General features: G+C 37.0%; 1 protein-coding gene across 1 annotated transcript in view; it reads left to right on the forward strand.

Moving 5' to 3' along the window:
- Window positions 1-24,236, forward strand: part of LOC136858087 (uncharacterized) — an 880,688-nt gene that overhangs the window by 805,018 nt on the left and 51,434 nt on the right. Inside the window, exons 6-7 of the mRNA XM_067137359.2 lie at window positions 4,690-5,108; window positions 18,120-18,131. Of these exons, the coding sequence (XP_066993460.2) occupies window positions 4,690-5,108; window positions 18,120-18,131 (431 nt within the window). The remainder of the gene's footprint in view (window positions 1-4,689; window positions 5,109-18,119; window positions 18,132-24,236) is intronic.

Consider the following 24,236-nt stretch of genomic DNA (forward strand, 5'->3'; position numbering starts at 1 on the left):
TACCATAGCCTACAACATATACAAGGATAAATACAATGACAGATCAAAATGAAAGAGGGAATAATAATAATAATAATAATAATAATAATAATAATAATAATAATAATAATAATAATAATAATAATAATACCTCAGCTGCCACGTGCAGAAATAATAATTTGTCACCATCTGGCTGTCTGCTCCTCAATTTTGACATTCAGTTTTATTCTAGACCTACTAGATGGCAGAGCAAACCAAATCTCTCTCTAAGGTGTCTATGGCTGAGTTTTTATTAATTTTGTTGGGTAAACACCAAATGTCTCACCAGAGATCTTTTACATATTGACATTGTATGACATGGAGTGTTGAATGAACTTTTTTCTGCCCTTCAAAAATCTGACTACCTCTGCTGGGTTTGAACCTGCTATCTTGGGATCCTGAGGCTTACTCTGTACCACTGATCCACAGAGGCAGCAATGCAAAGAGGAAAAAGGACAAACAAGAAGGACAAGGACAAACTACACGTCTTCATATACAGTACTGGTGTTTTCACATGGGCTTGTCAACTCTCCCCAATATCATCCATCATTTCGTTTCATTTCATACACCACTGCTCTGCATTTAGGGCTGTCGCTCAGGTGGCAAATTTGCTATCAGTTGTTTACCTAGTCTTTTCTTAAATGATTTCAAACAAGCTGGATATTTATCGAACATCTCCCTTGATAAATTATTTAAATCCCTAATACCTCTTCCTATAATCTATCTGTATTTTAACTAAAGCTAAGAGTAGGGTTCTACTGTATTTCTAGTTACATTGTCCTATTGTAAAAATAGGTGTTTTAGGTGGAATAGGAAATATTTCAGAAGACAAGGTACAACAGTCATATAGCCTAAACATGTGTCCAATGTGCATTGTATGTGGAATTACAGTTGTCTGTATGGTAAGAATAAAAACAACCTTGCAAACCATATTAAAGACACACTACTGACTTACTGATTTATTTATTGATGCAAAAACCCTAAAAAATGGTGCAACAGTTTAACCCATATGACTTATTGATGCAGAAACCATACACAGTGTGCAAAATTTAAACACAGAAGACTCATCGATGAATTTACTGATGCACAAACCTACATTTGAAAAATTTCTTGATCAATTTCAATGCACTTTTCAGCTCTGTTGGAAATAGTGTGTGTAGCTTGTGAGACGTCGTCTTGATGTACTTTTACGAGAGCAAAACTAAGCATAATACGAGTGGCCAGTTCGTCTCTTGTGTTTACTTTTTCTCAAAATTGAATATTGGTCCAAAGGACATAGGTTTGTACATCAATAAGTCGAGTCCTTGATAACTTTTGTAAGGTTGTTCTTATGCATACCATGCAAACAAATGTAACTTCACACAAATTGCAAATTGGACACTTCTTTATACAGCATCCTTTTACTACTGCCTTGTGACATATTTACTATTATTCCTCCTGAAATAATCTCTATATAAAAATAGCATATTATTAGTACATTAAATGCAATCGCAAAGTACTCTCTAAAATGTATATTCAGGAATTCTGTGATTTCATAAAGTATTGTTTGTAATTATAAATACATTATATAAAATGAAACTGAGACTTCAGTAGCAGCATCTTTATCCAACAAAAGGCAACATTACAGATGTGCCAGCAGATGGTTTACATATGTCCGGAAGAAATCTGGTATTGTTGGAAAGTGTTAGTGTGCTGTTCATAAGTGTGGAAGCATAGTGACAAATACAGCTGTGCCATGAAGTTGCCCAGAATTGCCCAGCATCATTTATTCAGTTTATGGTGACAGACACTGTTAGCGGAGCCATCATTTACCATTGTATGAAATATGTGTGGGAATGAATATGTATCGTACTGTACAGTGTTCAGATGGTGTCGTGAAATTCATCATGGATGAGTAAAGATGTGCCAAATGCAGGTCAGGCATACTGGGCATCAATTCTGCAGTGGACAGCCTGATGAGAAAATGAAAAATACAGTAAAAACACTCCTGGGATGCCAGTTTGCAAGCAATAGCGAGTCCAAGATGCTGCTGAAGAATGGTTCTGCTGCCAATCAGCTGAGGGCATCCATCATCAAGACTGCTGAGGCACTTGCTCGAACCAAGAAAGTGACTGTATTTAGGCAGATATGTCACAGTTTACTTTTTTGAATGCTTGCATATTCCAAACAACAACCCATTATAGAAATCAGCAAAAGTCTCTGTTTCATTTCGGCAACTAGTGTGACCGTATATAATTTGTGTGTCAGAGAAACAATTTTAATTCAGAACATTTACTTTTTCACATTTATAAATATACTCTCAAATGGAAAGGCATATAGGTAGAACTATTCTGTGGCTGTTAAATTCAGTATGAAATTATTTTTAGGCGATTCATTCAGTTAACTGGACGTTGTGTTACAAATAATCACCATTAAATGTCACTGAACTTTTTAAAGTCACTACTGCTGTGGTCTTTATAAAGGTTCACAATGTAATGTTTATAATCAGTTTAATCAAATCCATTAATTGAACTAGAAATACTGGTATGTTCTTTTTTTATATATGCATTTTAATGAATTTGTATAATTTTACTTTATTTTATTGTGGCTGATTCAATATTAATTATTACCTTAACTCCAGCAAAGCCAAGAATAATGGCTAAGAGGATTTGTTGTGCTAATTATGTGTCACCTCGTAATCAGCAGGCCTTTGAGCTGAGCAGCGGTTGCTTGGTAGACCAAAGCCCATAAGCGCTGTAGCACCATGGGGGGTTCTTAACAATTTGAGTGAGTGAATTTATTTTGGTTTGTAATTCTCAACCAAAACAGTAATCATAAATGATTTATTTAGATTGATTACACTGTGCAACAAACTTCTGCTTTTTGTTTGTAACTTGGTTCTCTTGGTTGTCCTAAATGAAGGAAAATCAATGGTATAATGGTCCTGATTTGCTTTTGCAGTCAGGGCATTGACCTTTTATGCTTTTATTTATTCCTCCTCAGTTTTTAACCCAAGGTTTGCTCCAGACAGCAAATAAAAGTTCTCTCCAGCCTAGGAGGTAGCATGGTATAATTACTGTATTACGGAGTGAAAAAGAAATTTTATAACGTTATTTTTTGAAAAAATGCCTGTTACTTGTAATTTTTTGTATGATTTCCATGAAACAACGATGTTTACATAAATGGATAGGCAAACTACGTATTGACAACTACTAACGTATTCTAACTAGGGGATATTAGCAGTTTCAGATATGGTCATACTAGTCATTTTTTTATTACAATACACAATTCTAGTTTGTTTTTAACTCTTTAATTGCACAAGTGTTTAAAGCAACAGATTTGACCGCTTTTAGTAACATTTGACATATATGCACTTTAAGTATTTGCATATACATAAAAATTAAGTATAATTACAAAAAAAGGAACAAAATAGTAAGAGAAAACATCTTTTACTATTAGTTTTACATCATACCGACTTACATAGGTCTTATGGCAACGATGAAATAAGAAAGGGCTAGCAGTGGGAAGGAAGCGGCCATGACCTCAATTAAGGTACAGCCCCTGAAAATCATCTGGAAGATGTTAAATTTCGCTATGGCTTTCAAAGTAAGCAGATATACATTGCTTTGACTTTCTTTTGTGTTCCAGTGGATTTTTGTGGAGAAATCCCCAAGTGTTGTCTTCTTTCATACTCTTAGATTGTTGTCCAGTTTTTTACTTTAAGGTTATAAATATTTCTTTTTTGCTCTACGATGGTTCTACCCTATGGTTCTCAGGCTTCCAGGCAGCAGAGAATCCTTAAAATGAAATGGCGTATAGCTTTTAGTGGCGGGAGATCCCAGGACGGGTTCGGCTCACCAGGTGCAGGTCTTTTGATTTGACTCCCGTAGGCGACCTGCACGGCGTGATGAGGATGAAATGATGATGAAGACAACACATACACGCAGCCCCCATGCCAGGAAAATTAACCAATGATGGTTAAAATTCCTGCCCCTGCCGAAAATTGAACTCTGTGACCAAAGGCCAGCACGCTAACCATTTAGCCATGGAGCCAGACAGAGAATCCTTATTGGTTATCCAGAGCAAACGTTGGGTAAAAGATATGAAAAACGCGTAAAAGAATAAAAATCAATGCCATGACCGCAAAAGCATCAGGACCATTATACTATTGATTTTCTTTTGTTTTAGGACAAAAGGAACATCATACATAGGGAGAACCGAGTTACAAAAATCATATTGACTTGTGTTATGTTCCCTTTAAGGGAAAGTGTTTCTTTTTATGTTCCTAGAAAGAAACCCATGTTTACTCACAATTGCCACCATAAGCTAAATTAATCAGTTGTAATTTATTTGAGTGATTGCATTTACCTTGGTTTGTGATTCTCAATCCAAACAATGAACATATTTATTTAGGTTGATTATTTTCCATTTACTGAAAATTGTTTCTTTTTATGTTCCTAGGAAAAGAAAGGCCATGTTTAGTCATTATTGCCACTATTTCAGTTAAGGAAGCCAACTGGTCAAATTTATTAACATAATTCTTCTTACATGTTTCATGAATTATTAATTACTTCACAAAATATGTATGAAAAATTAAATTAATGAGTTCATATGAAATTAATTTAGCTTTCTTAACTTTTTGTGTTCTTCCTTGAAGATAAGAGTAATACTATGATTTTTCTATATATTTAGCCACCTCAGGTTCCAAACTTGTCAGAAGTCCGAACATCTATAAAGGAAGTGACTTCAGCAATAGTGCATTATGTGTCTGGAGTGCGAGATGGCTCAGGAGAAGCGTTAGCTCCTACGGCAGATGGATGGGATCGTGACTCACTTTCACCGTGGGGAGGCGAGAGAAGGACCAGCAACTCTAGCCCTAGATCATCAAGTCCACGAGGAAGTGGTCGCCTATGCTGGCTAGAGAGCTCCTTTGTTGGCAGCCGGCCGTTGGACTCTCCCGAGACACCAAACACCCTCACCAGTACAGATGTGACAAAAACATTAAACTCAACTGGTGTAGCAAGGATGAACATGGGTGGCGAACTCTATCTCGATCTGAACAAACCACAGAGCCAGAGTCAGAACTTCAATAACCACCAAGTGAATGGTGAGTATTTTATGAGGTGAGAAATGGCAGTAGTTTGCACTTTAGTTGCCATGCTCGACTTGCTGCACTCACCAGTCTTATAAAGTTCTAAAGAATCTCTTACATTGGTGCTTGTTGCAGATCATCAGTACATTTTACTTTTCTTTAACCTGTCAACATAGCTCATCTGAATTTTGCAGATTTTGAGATTTAGCTATCATTGTATACTGGACCAGAAGTGAGGGATGGAATAGTGAGAGAATATTTTAAGAGCAACTTGGACGAGCTGCATTCTAGTTGACAGGATCTATTTCTATTTCCTCTGGTATTCCAGGCTCTTGGACTGCAGTATGGTGCTGATGATGAATTACAGATAGAAAGAAATACTGCTTGATTCTGAATTTTGGGTTTATCTTTCAGAAAAAGTATAATAAATTTTGGTGTTCATTTCATCTCATGAAATAATTAATATTATCATATACATTTCAGAGTAGTGTATAATAAGAGTTTTATGTGCAGGTCAGTAATTTTCTTTTTTAAGACTGAAATATTATTTATGTTGCTAAAATTATTGTCTACATTTCTTTGATTTTATTCATTATGATAAATATCATTTTGGAAATGAACACAGATCTTGAGTGCTAACAAATCTATACTGTGATGAAAGCAGATGACTAGTTACAATGGAACTGACAGTTAGAACAGTAAACTTTACTGTTTCTCTAATTTGATATAAATAATAAGTTTCAGTACAAGGGCCTGGCAGTAATTGCGATGGAAAAATCTATGAATGACGGGTGGAATTGTTTTAGTAATCTGGAATCCAGGAGGATATATCAGATGTACAAGAAAAGTGCCTTAAGAACACTTACATCACATTGTGCTGAAAGTACGAAGAGTTAATACACTCAATAGATATGGCTCGAAAAGTAGGATATTTTTGTTTTTCCTCATTTTTTTGGTATTGAGACTAAGCATGTTACCGTACTCATGATTGTTTCAAGGAACCAAAATATAGCAGGTTGCATCCTTTATTCGGTAGTTTTATAGTATTTCACTTAAAATTATCTTTTTATTTATTTTAGATCAGCTAAGTGTTTGAATTCTTTAAAAATGTTGAAGTTTATAGTCCATATATTTTTTGTATCTCTCAAATGTAAATAATAACCATAGGTTAAAATATATTGTCATTATTTTGACCAGAGTTAAATCTATCATATTAAGCTGATTAAGTTTTACAATCATTATAATATCTTGTAAAATTCCATTATTCCATCTATATTCCCTCTACAAAGAAAAATGTGAACATCTGAAGTAGAGACAAAGTAGGAGAAACAAGTTAAATAATTGACTGCCATTGAACTGTGCTCAAGGCGAGGCAGTTGTTAGCTTTAACTATCAGATCTTGTAATGTTGTTCATTGAAGATATTGTTTGTTCATCTTTTAATTTTCCATATATAGGCTACATAGTTTAGTGGATTAAAGTGGTAGAAATAATTAATACTTAACATGAAGATGTTTGCCAATGCATTGTTTCTGTCTCCTTACCTTCATGTAACTTGATCTTGCTGAAACAAGTATAAAACAATCTATTAACACTCTTATATTTCTTTTGGTATTAAATAATAATATTATATTGTTATCTTGGGAAAATGTTAAAGAATTTCAGTGTATTATAAGATTAGGAAATGCTACTTTTCTACTTGCTAACATAACTAGAGTTGCAGAAACTTACAGTTCTGTATTAGGTTATCCACATAAAAAAATCTCATTAGTTTTGCTGTCTTTTTGGATAGTCATCAGTAGAGCCTGGATTATATGTACTGTAATTACATATTCTGTTCCCATATATGCAGCTACAAGAAAAGTAAAAATGTTGGCGAATCACAAGGAAAGGACTATTATTCCAGGAGTTTAAAGTTACATATTTTTACATATTTTGATGCATAATAAATATTTTGATAAATATTACATATTTTAAAGGATATAGTGCATTTGAAAGAAAAACAATACTTTTTTGTTGCTAATTTTACATTGATTTAAGTTTTTTAATTAAACACTTGAAAACAGGTCAGAAAACCTTTACGTTTCTAACATCTAAAAATAATTTAATAATTTAAAGTTAGGTATTCTGTCAAAGAATCACATCACTTAGCTGTGTTGATGCTGGATGTCTCGAGCTGTGTTTATCAATTTTCCCTTGCACAAACTTTGTCACATTGTTCTCCTCTCAGATTTAGTGACTCTTCTTTTGTGATCCCTTTGCCAGTCCTCAGTTTAATGTCATATGTCAAAAGCACCTTTTATTGCCCATGCTTCACTTACATAAAGGGCTACACTCCATACAAAAGTCTTCAGAAACATTTTTCTAATAAGCATATTTGTGTTTAATGAGATCAAATTTCATCTTTCTTGATAAGGACCTTCCTTGCTTGAGCAAATCTACAATTGAATATTTCTTTGCCGGGCAATTTGAAATACACGCTGTTGACTTCTTGTGAAGTTGAAAGGTCTTTTTATATATATAAGAACATCCTAACAGACATAAGGCATTGGATGACTGCAGAAAATTTGGAAAAATATTTAGTTATTGTTCTCCAGATGAAAATTAGGGGTTGAATAATATCTGCACTTTTAACTTTTCTCAGTTCTGTTACCTTTTATGTGTACAAGGATACACCAAATAAAGCGTAGATATTAAGTTACGTATATTTTATTTATTACATGTTTAACTACATATTTTGTTAATTTTAGCTACATACTGTATTTATGTACATATTTCTCATTTTTATATTACATATAATCTGGGCTCTAGTCATCAGAGAATGTTCAAAATAAATCCCCTTTTCAGTATGATTTTATTGATTATCAGGAGTTAAATGAAGAGTAATTTTTTAGCTTCATTTTGAAGGTAAAATCTTTTGCACACCTGACTTGAAATCTATGAAAAACAAAATCCATTATAATAATGAATTATTTTTGATACATTAATGACTATACATAAATTACAAGCATTGCAACTTCCACATTATGTTAGGTAAAATTATTATGAAGGACCACTTTTATTTTGTACTTAATTTTCCATCCTAGCTGGACTAAAGACTTTTTTTACTGTTAGGTACAATTTGTGCACATATTTTCATCATATGGTGTCTTCAAAGGAAGAAAGTAATTTATAGACTACAGTATTAGGTAATTGCACTAATTTCTTGGTGGATTTGTTTCGTGGGACAAAGTTTGTGTTGTTTAGATTCTAACACTTTTCACAATCTCTTGCTTTGCCGTAATTTCATCATGCCATGCTCAGTAAGTACTTATCTCCAATATCTGCACTGCACAAGTTCAGATTTAGATTGTAGAAGGTAACATGAGCAATGCTAATTGTGCACTAACATTTTACATTTAATTCTGTATTCTTCCAGTAGATATTGATATTCCATATTATGAAGTGTCAATGATGCCACTGGCTACAAAATGATAACTCACTGATAAATTATTGCTTGGTTCAGAACATTTGTGGGTATGATTTCAAGAGAAGACTAAAAAAAACTTAAAAAAAATAAAAAAATAATTATTGGACATATGTTTCTTGATGGGAGATAGGAGATACCAGTATATGAGCATTTTGGAATACATTCATTGTCAGTTTATCGGAACTAACGGTACAGTGATTATAAGAAGATGAGTACCTAATTATAATTTGAATACTAAGAAACAAACATGCCATTGCATTGCAAAAATTGAGAAGTGTAATGATCAAAGAAATGTAAAGGAGTAAAACAATTGTTATCAGTTCCAGATATACTAACTCATTTTATCTGCATTGTTTTCAATATGCACATATTTGATAATTTAGAAATATCTTTTGTATTTCTAAGACAGTTAAAAAGCAGTTTCATTTTAAGCAATAATTTCTCTTAGATTTTTCTGATTAGTTTTGAAGATATTTTGTGCCCCTTTTACGTTGTGGAAGCAATTTAAACATATTAATTCAAAATCTTTATCAAGCATTAAACATTTAGTTTGGATATTGTATTTTTTATCGCAAAGAATGTCTCACTTCTAGGAGTATACATGTATACTCTAAAATAAAAATTATACTTACTTCTGTGGTAAAAGGGAAAAGTACCATATTTATTGCTCCTTGCCTGTTCTATATAAAATTATATTTCTCTTGTTTAGTATCAACCCCAATATCTATCATGGCATAACAGATTTTCTGTATGTATTGTATACCAGTATCCTAAACTTTTCACCCATAGTTGTCATTCTCAGGTCAGAATGAAGTTTCCTAATAACATAAAAGTAATGAGGTTATCATTAGGGTCTACTATCACTTTACTTCTTTAGGATATTGCTTAATTAAATACACATTTGATAGAGTAAAGGTATGAAGTACAGGCAGTTCATAATGCTCTCTTGGGTTCCTTCCTACTGCAGACTTAGGCTGGTCTGATTATAAAATCACCATTAATGGTGAGGATAATGAACCTTTAGTAGAGATCAAGTAGCAAGAGAATTCTCAAAAGTGTTAGCATAGAAAGTAGCCAAGCAATTTGTTTAGGATACAGTAATTGAATAATTTTTTTTGATATCTCTATATTTATGAGGAAACCATATGCAGAATATAATACATTCATTGGCTTAACTATATGAATCAAATCCTTACAAGCAAGTAAATAGCATGTTAAAATGGACTATCTCTGACCCCTTATCATTTTACTAAATATCCCTTGTATTATTCTCCCTCCTGTTTCATACGCAAGAGTTTTCAATGAGGAATCAAGGAGAGCTTGAACATCTTAGTTCCATATATGTTGTATATTTGTTACATGATGCTCCGGGATAGTGAATTCTATATATACCGGTACTGATTAAATTGTATATCAGTATTTGTTATGATTTCTTCTATTGTAGGGACCTTTTCGTTTTGAAGAAGTGGGGAGGGGGCTGTATTATAACTCTTTTCATGAGTTAGTCTTCTGCTAGTACACTATAATTTGTGTCTGATATGATGCTGCCTCAGCTATTTGTCTTCCATTCTTCTACTAGAATTCACAAGGGTTTCTTGCTTGAAATATTATTGAAAACTATCTGGAATTGTTCCCTTCTGGTGACTTTTTCTGTAGTAATTAGTTTATATCCTTGTTTCTAGATTGTTAAAAAATTCCAATTTCAATATTATTAGTAATAATTCAGAATATTTACAATCTGCCTCTTTTTGCATTATACTGTACATCCCATCGAGGATGTATGAAGATTACCGTCCATAAAATTAAAAAAGTATATGCCAGGGATTAAATTAACTTACATCTAATATATTCTGTTTGTCTGTTTTATGGGCAAAGACAATTTAAATACTGTCGTAATAGTAGATTTTGGATTTTTGTGTTGATTAGCAAAAATGAATAAAATCGTGATAAATCATTCATTTATATTTTCTAGATATGAAGAAGCTTTGGATTGAATACTTAAATCAAATTTTATTTTTTAATTTGGTTGGATTCAATATTTATTTTCATAAAAATACTGTTGCATTTGAGCAGATTGGATCAAACCCTGAGAAGCGTAAACATTTTTGTGATATTAGTAAAAGACAGCGAGTGTGTCCTTCATGCAATCACTATATTGAACACTAGTAATTATTTCATTTTTTGGTTGCATAAATAATAAAACTGTTTTTGTGCATGTTTGTACTTATAAATATAAATAATTGACATTTATTTGCTTGTTTCTCCATTTTGTTTGTAAAATTTGTTTTAGATTAGTGAGATAATTGTTTATTTTTAAATCATAATGGCTATAACAATGTTGTCCTACTCAGTTTTAGCTGTATGAAACTACAGCACTTCTTCATTTTGCCAACTATGAACAGAATTTAACTACCTTGGAAAATGGATCAAACTGCCGGCCCTTAAAAATAACTATCTCTTGTTGCTCCAGAAACCTTGAAACCTTCAACAATAGCCCCTATAAGTTGTTTTCAATAGTACTTATTTTGCATTTTTTTTCATCCCCTTCTTTAAACATAGTATTTCTGCTTCATAAATTATTTTGAACACGTTTCCTTACCTCTAAATTTTTACATTTATCTTTTTGATTGTGTTTCTTTTTGCTTGAGTGAAGTCTTTACAGACCTGCATCTTTTCATAGGAGTTCTTACCTGCCGTTTCAGTCAATTATCAAGAACACTTGGGATCCTTTTCATTTCCACAATTTCTATACCTGTATTTCGTTCAGTGCTCTGAGCCTCTTTATTTTTTATTTTTTTCTGTAGCCATTGTGGGTAGAAAGGTTAAAAATGTATGAAAAATACCTTTTATTGATGTTAAATAGCAGTTTCTTGTACGTGTGTTCTTATTTTTAACTATAAGTACAGTATCATTTTCATCATCACTATTATTACTTATTGCAATTATATCATTATAATTTTGTGTATAGATATCAAAAGTCTTAAGGGAGAAATTTAACTTAACATTTATTATGAGATGAACTTTTATATAGAAGAAAATCACAAGAAGCCTTGTAAATAAATCATTTGTTTTGTTTATGGTTTGTTTTTATTTTAATTTTTTTTTGCATGTTCCATTTCCTTTATCCTGTCTATTTCTTCAGTTGATCTTACTAACTAATGCGCCTACAGATTAAACAGGCTGAGGAGTGAATGATTAAGGTGAAATAATAAACTGAAAAGTCTTGTATAATAAAAGTTAGAAACCAGTTCCTATGGATTTAATTTGGCTGGGTCCTTAAATACACTAATGGAAAATGAAAGAAGTACACCATGAAGACCTTATCTCAGGAGATATTTGACAATGAAAAGCAAACTTGTTGTTTTATGTGACTAGATATCATGGTAGTAGCCACAGGACCTCCAGTTTTACATGGAATCCAAACTGTGGGGATGCACTGACCAAGAGACAAACCATAGCCACCTCGGTGAGAAGTCCACAGGAATGTTTCTCGCTATCTCACCCCATATTTGAATAACAGTTTTCAAGAAAGAAATTAAAATATGTCTTTTATTTAGAAATTCCTATTATGAAAATTGTTTGCCCAATAGTGCTTTTCTTTGTGAAAATACAGAGAATTTAACCCTTGTAGGACCAGTTGATATACGGTTTATCATCTTTAAAAATAAGTTGCTAAAGCTAAAGAGACCAACTGGTGATATTTCACTGATGGGATAAACCTGAAGTATGTTTTGAAATAGTCCTCTTATTCACAATATATACTTTTTTCATTTCCTTAAAAAATTGAAAATTATATCAATGAAAGAATACAGGTGCCGAAGAAAACTGAAACCATAGTTGGTCCATAGTTGGCCAAAATCAATTATAAATGAATGAATGTTAGTTACAACCTATGTTATGGATTGAGCAAAGGACAAATTAAAAAAAAAAAATCCTTGGTCTTTATCACCTAGTAAACAGCTGGTCCTTTTAGATATGTTCTTTTTAAACTTGCTTGGTTCTAAAAGGTTAAATAGCTTTGATAAAACCAATAGTATCTTAGAGGAAAAAAAAAAAGCAAATCAAGTACAGAATGTTCATGGGCAATGTTTTTTCACAAACTATTTATCATATCCAGAATTTCATGTATGACTCATTAGTAGGGCTCGGATTCATATGTACTAAAAACTCCAAAAATATGCATGCACATATGCACTAAAAATGTTGAAAATATGCACTAAAAATAAAACAAAATACACTTACCAATTGCATTATTTAATTTTAACTCAGTATTAAATTGATAAACATGTTTCATTTCTTGCAAAATGATGCATGGCAGTAGGTTATCAACAGTTTTTCAATGTTTTCAGGGGTCAATGACTTTCTGTTGTTGGGCAGAATTAATTTATACGCTGAAAATGATCATTCTCCGTTGAAGGACGTAACTAGGCAATATTTGTACACTGGCACTAACTGCTCGGAACATTCTTCCGAAGACTCCCTGATTCCACTTAGGTAGTTGCTTAAGGATTGAGTCTTCTTCAGTCTTGCGTTTGAGTCCAACACCGCACTGAGTTTCCTTTTAACTTTTTCTCAAGTTTCACCAAGGACACCATTTAAAGAACTAATGGTGTTTTGAATTAACTGAAGGGATTCGTGTAGGGGTGCACCATGAGTTTCTAGACCCTTAATTGCCTTCGAAAGTGACGAATAATGTACATGGATGAAATTGATACCTTTGTATACAGTTTCAGATTCAAATGTGCACTTTGCTTCATGAACACATGCAGTATGACTATGATCAAGACTTTTATCTACATCTTTTACTTGATTAACATTCTCCTCACAGAACAAGTTCCTCATCTTGTGAGAACAGGTTCCGGCAGAAGAGAAACCTGAGGCAGATGACTTTTGTACAACTGTACATGAGCCGGTGCTTTTAGGAACAAATTTTTTCCACTTGAAATTACTTTGTTGACAGATGGAAAGAGGGTATGTATCTCTTCTGCAATACGATGCAATATATGGGCCAAACATGTAAAATGGATGAGATTTGGAAAAAATACTGAAAAAGACTTACCAGCTTTCAATGTATACAAAGCTGCATCTGTGACTAAAAGGCGCACTGTGTAACAATCACTCTCTGATTCACTAGGCCACAGAAGTCGCAGGGAATCCGTAACAAATCTTGCAACTGTAGCGTAGTTGATTTTTTCTAGCATTTTGCACGAAAGTAAATGAGGTTTGCCGGGTTCTTCTGGACATAATTTATCCATTATGAAGTTCGCAATGTATCAATCACACAAATTGGTTGTTCATCTACCGATATCCAGATATATTTCCCTCCTATGTCAGATCGTATCGAATCCACGACAGAAGCGTGCAGTGAATAGTTCTTCCTAAGGGTGGATTATTCAATTTATGCTATGGAATGTTGCTGCATACAAAAGCTTTACAAATATCAGTGAAAAATGTACTAACTTCACACCGTGTTTTCATGTCAGTTAAAAGTAGCTGTTGCATATTCTTACCCTGATTTTTGATCTGAGATGTGAAGTTGTTTTCAAATGCTGTTCAATTTGAATTTTTTTATTGCATTTCACACTCTTGTTGCACACTTGACAGTACACTACCTTACTGTCTCTTGTATAGTCACTATTGCCTGATATCCACTGTTTAATTAAAGAGACCTAGAGCTTTTATCTTTAGGCATTTTTACAGTTTAATCTGGTAAAGCACTGCAATAAATGAAGAGCAAGTTAACAGATGAATGCACTTGTTTAAGCAAACCTTGGGAGGTGTGAAAAGGATCATTATCCATCTACTCGCTTGTATTGCGACACTGAAAGCATTTTCCTTGATCAGGGAGGCTTCTCATGTTGCCAAGGGATGTACAGTTCATTAGATTTTTCATTTTGTTCAGAAATCTTAGACAATCAATCACTCACAAGAGAAAAATATATCTGTATATGCACTAGCATTCAAAATATGCATTTGTATATGCACATATGCATGTTTAAAATATTCAGGATTTTTACCTGGATCAAGTCCAGTCATCTTACATGAGAACAATTGAGAAGCTATTTGGTGGTAATATAGTGGTCCCAGTCTAGAGAAATGTATAACTGAGCAGATAATTTTTTTAATATAAAGTTTCACTGAATGACATAAATACACTGACTGACAGAGCAAATGCAACACCAAGGAGGAGTGGTTCGAAAGGGATGAAAGTTGGGGAAAAAACAGAGACGGCACGGACGAATAATTGATGTTTATTTCAAACCGATATGCAGGTTACACAATGCGCACGGCATCGACTCAGTAGGATGTAGGACCACCGCGAGCGGCGATGCACGCAGAAACACGTCGAGGTACAGAGTCAATAAGAGTGCGGATGGTGTCCTGAGGGATGGTTCTCCATTCTCTGTCAACCATTTGCCACAGTTCGTCGTCCGTACGAGGCTGGGGCAGAGTTTGCAAACGGCGTCCAATGAGATCCCACACGTGTTCGATTGGTGAGAGATCCGGAGAGTACGCAGGCCACGGAAGCATCTATACACCTCGTAGAGCCTGTTGGGAGATGCGAGCAGTGTGTGGGCGGGCATTATCCTGCTGAAACAGAGCATTGGGCAGCCCCTGAAGGTACGGGAGTGCAGCACATGCTGCACGTAGCGGTGGGCATTTAACGTGCCTTGAATACGCACTAGAGGCGACATGGAATCATACGCAATAGCGCCCCAAACCATGATGCCGCGTTGTCTAGCGGTAGGGCGCTCCACAGTTACGGCCGGATTTGACCTTTCTCCACGCCGACGCCACACGCGTCTGCGGTGACTATCACTGACAGAACAGAAGCGTGACTCATCGGAGAACACGACGTTCCGCCATTCCCTCATCCAAGTCGCTCTAGCCCGGCACCATGCCAGGCGTGCACGTCTATGCTGTGGAGTCAATGGTAGTCTTCTGAGCGGACGCCGGGAGTGCAGGCCTCCTTCAACCAATCGACGGGAAATTGTTCTGGTCGATATTGGAACAGCCAGGGTGTCTTGCACATGCTGAAGAATGGCGGTTGACGTGGCGTGCGGGGCTGCCACCGCTTGGCGGCGGATGCGCCAATCCTCGCATGCTGACGTCACTTGGGCTGCGCCTGGACCCCTCGCATGTGCCACATGTCCCTGCGCCAACCATCTTCGCCACAGGCGCTGCACCGTGGACAGATCCCTATGGGTATCGGCTGCGATTTGACGAAGCGACCAACCTGCCCTTCTCAGCCCCGATCACCATACCCCTCGTAAAGTCGTCTGTCTGCTGAAAATGCCTCCGTTGACGGTGGCCTGGCATTCTTAGCTATACACGTGTCCTGTGGCACACGACAACACGTTCTACAATGACTGTCGGCTGAGAAATCACGGTACGAAGTGGGCCATTCGCCAACGCCGTGTCCCATTTATCGTTCGCTACGTGCGCAGCACAGCGGCGCATTTCACATCATGAGCATACTTCAGTGACGTCAGTCTACCCTGCAATTGGCATAACGTTCTGACCACTCCTTCTTGGTGTTGCATTTGCTCTGTCAGTCAGTGTATATTGTTCAAATCAGGAAATATCCTTATACGTTCTAAAGAGAATTGTCTCATATCACATCCTCTCTAGAATTTATTCACCAGATATGGGCAGTAAATCTCAGCCTGTATAAAAAGTAAACCATACACAATTTTTTGCACAAGGATATTGATATGTGTAAGCCCTGTAATCTAGGGGTAGCTAGCCTGCTTCTTACTGGGAGGCACTGGGTTTGATTCTTGGCCAGTTCAGGATTTTTACCTGGATCTAGTCCAGTCATCTTACATGAGAACAATTGAGAAGCTGTTTGATGGTAATATAGTGGTCCCAGTCTAGAGAGCCAAGAAGAATGACCGAGAGTATTCATGCTGACCAGGTGTCACCTCATAAACCGCAGGCTTTCAGACTGGGCACTGGTTGCTTGGTAGGTTTAGGCTTATCAGGGCTGTTGCATCATGGGATTCAGTTTATATTCTTGTGTATAGAGTCTGATAGGTGAGTCATTATACCATTTCAGTACTGTGTGTATCCTCTCGCAGCAATACCGGCTGCATCATTTGCATGGAGACGACAAAGTAGGTAATGAATATCATCCTACATTGTGTTCCATGCTGTACTAACAAAGGTAGGTTTTCATCAACCCTGGGTAGTGGTCTTGAGTTTCATTCAGGTACAGCATTGGCATATGCATGGTGCGGAATGAAAAACCATCTTCAGGGCTGTCAATGTTAGCTCAAAGCAGAAATTTTGAGGATGGAGAAGGCATTCTTTCAGCAGGCTTGGTCAAAATGGCAACATTCTTCAAGTCTTGGGGTTTGATCCCAAGTGCTTCTAAGACCAAGGTTTCATGTTTTCATCTCAGCAACCGACTCGCAAACTACGAGCCATCTGTTTTATTCCTTGGTGAAAAACTAAAGTACAACCCATTCCCGAAATATCTAGGAGTCACTCTGGACAGAACTCTGAGCTACAAAGAACATCTCACCAAGCTGTCTCACAAAATCGCTATAAGGAATAATATCCTGCACAAGCTTTGTGGCAGTTCCTGGGGAGCCTCGGCTGACTGCTTACGATTAACGGGTATCGGTCTTGTCTACTCTGCAGCGGAATACTGTGCCCCAGTATGGCTGGAAAGTGCACATGTGCATAAAGTGGATAATAAGCTGAATGATACCATGCGCTGCATAACTGGTACTGCAAAGTCAACACCTCCCTCGCCACTGGTTACCTGTACTTAGTCATATCCCACCACCCAACCTGAGGAGAAAAGAAGCCCTGCTGAGAGAAGCAAAGAAGATCTGGTCATCTCCCTCATTACCAGTTCACCAGGAATTTTGTTACCCATCGCCACAATGACTTCAATCTAGGAGACCAGCAAGTATACTCGCCGGCCGACTCTTGAGGGATAATTTTAATCTAAACGAGAGCTGGCGGGATGAGTGGTCAATTTCAACATCTGGAACAAATGCTCATGACCTAAATCCAACCCAGAAAATGAAGGGATTTGACCTCCCAAGAAAACTATGGTGTCATCTCAACAGACTGAGAACTGGGCATGGATGCTGCAATTTTTTATGCCATAAGTGGGGTTAGATGAATTCTCCAATGTGTGAATGCGGTGAGGGGGGGCAGACCATAGACCATGTCATCCTGCGGTGCCCTCTTCATGCCTACTCCGGAAGCCACAGCGACCTGTATCATCTTTCAGAAAGTGCTGTAGAATGGCTGAAACACTTCGACCTGGACTTATAAATTTGTAGTTATAATCCCATACGATTAAATAAAAACCCAGTATAATGCCATCGGTGACATTTGTGAAGGTGTTGATTATTACAGCAATAGACATGGATGTGAAAGGCTTAATTGGTATTAATTGATGGAGAAATACAACTCACCAACCATCCTCTCTTAACAGTAATCGGAGGGAAAAACTGAAGAGGTCTGACCATTCGAAGAATGAGGGTACAGTATCAGCAAAAGAAAGGGAAGGATGGGAAAATGAAAAGAGGCAAGATGAGAGTGCGGAGCCTCAGTGCCACATGCAAATTTCATCCTTCTCATTCACTTCCTTCAACGTGTTCATTTTTCATTTCCTTTTAGAGTAAATATTGGATGCTATTGCAAAAGGTATTTCTACTGCTGTTACAACAGAAAGCAAGGGTAATAATTTGCTTTCTTGCTTCACTTCATACCAATGTTTATTATTACCGGTAATTGAAATTGCACAGCACTTTCTTGCTTCACCTCACACAGACACTTATTATTAACTGAAGTGGTAAGATACTAGCTCACTGAAAGCTATATAATCACCTAGAAACTAAAGGTATCTAGTATTTCAGTAATGGAGGAATAAAGCTATAAAATAATTGATATATCTCTGGTTCAGAAAACCAACTTAATTATATAAATACATGATGAATATATACTTCTAAAGTAAAGCAAGAAAATTATAGAAAGTGAACCATCCTGTCTGAAAAATTAAGAGAAGAGAAATCGATGATAGATGGACATTTTGTATAGCAGGGTATAAATCTAATTGCTTGTTGAAATATGTGAAAGAAATCTTTATCAGTTAACATGTCCTTTGTTGCTTTTCCCCATCTCAGTTTTCTTCCATTTTATTACGTTTCAGCTTGTAGTAATACATCACCACTTAGGCGTTAAGATCATCTTGTTTGTTAGTCATATACATGTATGTGTTTCTTATATGACGATCTGTCTTATTGTAGTATGTATATTACTTATTTATAGTATGTATATTATTTATTTACTATTAACCTGGGAGTGGTGCCGCGGGGTATTTTGTGACCTGGTGCAATTTTATTTTGTTAGATTGCGCTTATTTTTAAACTTACAGACCTTGGCTGCCACATACCTCTCCCTACATTCCTTGCCTTTTGTCCGAGGTCAAAGGCACTGTAGTGAAGGGTCTCCATTGTTAGAAAGAGGTACCATATTATTGTCAAACAGAGTAATAAAGTGACTTGATGGACCTCGCGCCACTAGTCCCGTTCATCGGAAGTACAACAGTACCCATGAGTTACTTGTGTAATAATGTTAGGAGTTTATTCAGTCAATTCCTTATCCCTGAAATGAGTTATGAAGAGTATGAGGCAAGGGTGTCATCTCTTTTACAGTCTGTGGAAGAGGAAGAAATTTTACTGAGAGTGAGAATGAATTAGAAGTAGTAGACTCTAACAGTGATATGGGACAGAGCGCTATTGAAGAAGTAGGTATATATTAGTGATGATGAAAGGATGGTGTTACAAAATGGACAAAAATTTCTCCTCCTAAAACTCGCATACTCGAACCCACAACACTGCACTCATTTCCCGGGAGTGATACTCGCAGCAAGAAGTGCATCATCACCTGAAGAAGCTTGAGGCATATTTTTCGTGAATGATAATATGTTGCAACTCATTGTAAACTGCAAGAATCTGGAAACTGAGAGAGTTGAAGGAAATTATACTCACAAACAAATTGTCACGATTTTATGGATTGTCATGAAGAGGATAATTATTTCCAGTAGCGTAATTATTTTGGAAGGACCCCTCCTCCTCACCTCCCAGGGATATACTGCAGGAATAACATTGCGTAGTTAGCAGAATATGAGCCTGCCAGCTGAATTCAGAAATATAAGGTGTTTAATAAAGATTATTCCTGTGTATGACAAGTTTTTACATTTATAACATTCATATGCTGTGAAGCTAATCAGTATTTGATTTATACATTTATTTTTGATAACATATCATGCTATTGAGTTCATAAACCTAACACATCAATATCTGATACATAAAAATAAGTAATTTTGTTATTAGAGCAAGTTCAATCATAGTGGTCAGAACGTACCCCATGTCACATCTCACGTTATATCAACGAGCACCACCTGTCCAGGGTTAAGATAGGTGCCTGGGTAAAGATTTGTCTTGCACATATCTCAAAAAATATGAATAAGAGAAGAATGGCATGTTCAGCATAGCTCCAGGGTCAATATTGAATCTGCCAACTTTTGCTCTTTGTCCTCTCTTAGTGTTTTTTTTTTTTGCTATTGGCTTTACGTCACACCGACACGGATATGTCTTACGGCGACGATGGGACAGGAAAGGCCTAGGAGTTGGAAGCGGCCGTGGCCTTAATTAAGGTACAGCCCCAGCATTTGCCTGGTGTGAAAATGGGAAACCATGGAAAACCATTTTCAGGGCTGTCGATAGTGGGATTCGAACCTACTATCTCCCGGATGCAAGTTCACAGCCGCACACCTCTACGCGCACGGCCAACTTGCCCGGTCTCTTAGTGTATGTGTGTTCATGTGGAGCCAATTTTACTTTGGCCCAACTTGCGGGAATCACCTGGTCACATATTAGCATGTGGTGGGACTACTGCTGATCTCACAGTTCACTTTGTGCACGGGTGTTGATTTGTTACTGTTTGATGTGTTTATATCTATTTTAGTAACCCCTTTGTTAACTTCAATTTGATATTAATTTTCTGTTTTTGTTTTCCATGTCCCTTAAAACAACTCACCATGCTTCATGTCTTAAGCAACTACTGTCAAATGTGTAGGACTGGATAAGCAGTCCATATTAACAAAAAGTTTCCTAAGCAATACGTTGTTTATATAATGCACTATAATGTCTGTCTGTTAGGTCATCAGCCCAGAGGCTGGTTGGATCCTCAAATAGCACCACCAAAGGTTATGCGGTTATAAGGAAACAGCAAAAACCAATGGCAGCACCAAAATGAGGCGTACTAGGCAAGACGAGGAGTGAGGTAGTTTGCCATTGCTTTCCTCACTGGGTCAGAAAGTGCTATTGCAGCACGACTGACCCTATGAGCAACACCTTTCATAACACTCAGATGCACTAGTCGTGCTCTGAATGCCATTACTCAGCACCACCCATACCCCAGCAGCTTCCATATTGTCACAGCCATGGAAGAGACTGGGACTTCGGTGAAAGCTACACTGTACTCTGGCCTGTGCCAAGAGATGGATACAAAAGTATTGTATCCATCAAGAAATGGCAGCAGGCACTATAATAATAATACTAATACAAAACAGACAAAATTAACAAACTTGCAGACAAAATCAACAGATGGACAATGGGATGGGTGATTACAAACAAAGAAATTAAGTTAAGATCTGAGAGAATGAAGAAGTACTGGGCTGACAGAAAACTGAAGAACTTTTTATTTATAAAATTGACTAGTGGTCCAATGAGGGCCATAAAATGTAAAATAAATACATAAATAAATAATATTTAAACAATATTAACAGTCACTCATTTCTAGAAACATTGCAGTTCATTCTGGATTCAAGTAATTATCAATGGAAAAACAATACTGTATCACTAACTTAATTTCACATTGTGTAACTATAAAAAACCTACAACCTGTTTTCCAGTCATTGACCGGGTCAGGGATGTAATGAATGAAAGATATATGGGCTGTTATTACAATGGGGTCGCCACTCCCAAGGTGAGTCACCACTCCATAGGTCTGTGTAACTATATCATCTTCAAATTCTAGCTGACTATCCTTCATAACAACTGGTCTTCTCAGTTAGTAGTAGTTGACAAAAGTAGATGTTAAGCTGAGGAAGGATAGAGAAATTATCATAAGAAAGCTGATTAACAATTTTTCTTTCTTGAAATATAAAGTAAATAGCATTTTAGAATTCCACTGAATGATAGTTTATTGAGCAATTAGGTTATTTGGCTCGGGTCATGTAGCTGCAAGTATACTGGTTGGTCTACCAGACCCTTGCGATCCAGTTTTATGCATCTCTTCACATTTACGGTATTACAATTACGAAAGACATCGGTCCCTCTCCCTGAACTGGGGTAATATAACGAGATGTGTGTTTACGGGTAGAACTCAGCAGGAATTGTGAGCGCCACTATTAATTCATTATGGGTACCTCGAATTAACCCGTAAAACAAGTACAGATACGCAGAACACGTTCAGTAGCTCATATGGTAAGCGGGCGGGGAGATATGTGATAGTGGACAGTGCTCGAGGTAGGAGGTTCGAATCCCACATAAGAATGTTTTTTAACAGCCAGTTGCCTGGGAGGTGGCAAGGTTGCATACTTGATAGCTTCCAAGGACTGATCTGTTTATTTGACCTGTAAAATACCGTATGTATCGTGCTGGGTTGGACGAGGATGAGGAGATGATGGTCTGTGGCCAGTTAGCTACCTTGTACAAGTTCCAAGCTTCATAGACCACAGGTAGGGCGAAGTATGCCCCATTGGAACGGTAACAACATGCGATGGCAGGTAAGTATGTAGCTGCGCAAACTCCCCTCCTTCGAAACAATTCACAACACAAAGTTTATTCACTGCCTCAAGATGTATTCCAGCGACAAGTATGTGGATATGTTAGACAGAATACATACCAGGCACAACGCCTGTACGAAGAATGCTATCCGGATAGACGACAACTGACGGGCATGATATTTCGGAGTGTAGAAAGACGCCTGCGGGATACTGCATCCCTGGGAAGGACACGACCTGTTCAAGATTATCCCGTGATGTCTGCTGACAATGAAGAGATCATGTTTGACGCTGTCCGGCGTAACCCTTATACTAACAGACGGGCACAGGAGACATTTACCATCTGCACTTACACCAGGAGCTCCATGGTCATGATTTCAATGCCCAGGTGGCGTTCTGTCAATGGATCCTACAGCATTTGGACACTGAACCTGCTTTTCTAGTGACTCTCTTATTTACATACGAAGCACAATTCCACAACAATGGAACCATTAATTGCCATAATATGCATTACTGGAGTATGGTTAATCCCCATTGGGTGCAACAGACAGCTTTTCAGGTACAGTGGGGTGTGAATGTATGGTGTGGAATCATGGGCGATCATCTCATCGGTCCCCATTTCTTTGAGGGCAATCTGACCAGCCAACACTATCTGCGGTTTCTCCAAGATGAACTACTACCGTTTTTGGAGCATGTGCCACTCCTTGACCGCTGCATGATGTGGTTTCAACATGACGGAGCTCCATCACACTCAGCGGTGGTCGTCCGGAACCATCTCCATGTGACGTATCCTGATAAATGGATAGGAAGGGGAGGACCTGTCCCTTGGCCCGCCAGATCGCTCGATCTTACTCCCAAGATTTATTTCTGTGGGGCCATGTAAAACAACTGGTGTATGCACAGGAGCCGGCCAGTCCTTGTCACATTAAACAGCTCATCACTGAGGCATGCCGATCCATTTTCCCTGAGATGTTGCAACGGGTGAGACGGTCCTTACAACACCGCGTGCAGCTCTGTATCGACCATGGATGTCGTCAGTTCGAGCAGGTGCTGCGTTAAACGACGTGGATAACTGAAAATTGTTTCCTAGCCTCTATCAACCCAGCTCCATACCAACAGCCCTTTTCTGGGTCAAATAAACAAATCTGTCCTTGGAAGCTATCAAGTATGTAACCTTACCACATCCCAGGCAAATGGCTGTTAAAAAAATTCTTATGTGGGATTCGAACCTCCTACCTCGAGCACTGTCCACTATTGCATATCTCCCCATCTGCTTGCCATGTGAGCTACTGCAACACTTGACCTACGGTGCCCACTTCCCAGCCTATACAGGACCGTGCTCTCGGTCTTTGTGTCGACCTTCAGTTTTAAAGTACGTGTTGTGCGTATCTGCACTCGTATCTACGCTTCACAGTGATAAGAAGAATATCATAATACTTCTTCTCCTCTACCACAACAACACCATGCATATATGCCCATTTCCACATCTCATCAAGACTGTGAATTTTGAATTGTATGTACGATCTTGAATACTACGAAGAATATTTTAAGATTTCTTCTTCTCGTATTTTCTTACAGCTGAGTGAACTCATTTCTTACAACAAATGTGTTTTCAAGAAATTCTATAAACAATTTTTCTTAGTGTCAAAGTTACATGTTTTAAGACCATCTTTAAAACAACTGTGTTTCAAATACTTTATTCTACACGTGATATGGCTGAAGATGACCTTTAAATAGGTCGAAACTAGTCCCATTAAATGTTTATTTAATAAACACTATTTAATTTGTATTGAAAAGGTGGAACAACTCACTTATTATTTTATTTGGTATAATCAAAGTTCATTTCTCTAGATCATTCGAGGT

Source organism: Anabrus simplex, chromosome 1, assembly GCF_040414725.1.
Source record: "Anabrus simplex isolate iqAnaSimp1 chromosome 1, ASM4041472v1, whole genome shotgun sequence".
NCBI classification, from domain to species: domain Eukaryota; kingdom Metazoa; phylum Arthropoda; class Insecta; order Orthoptera; family Tettigoniidae; genus Anabrus; species Anabrus simplex.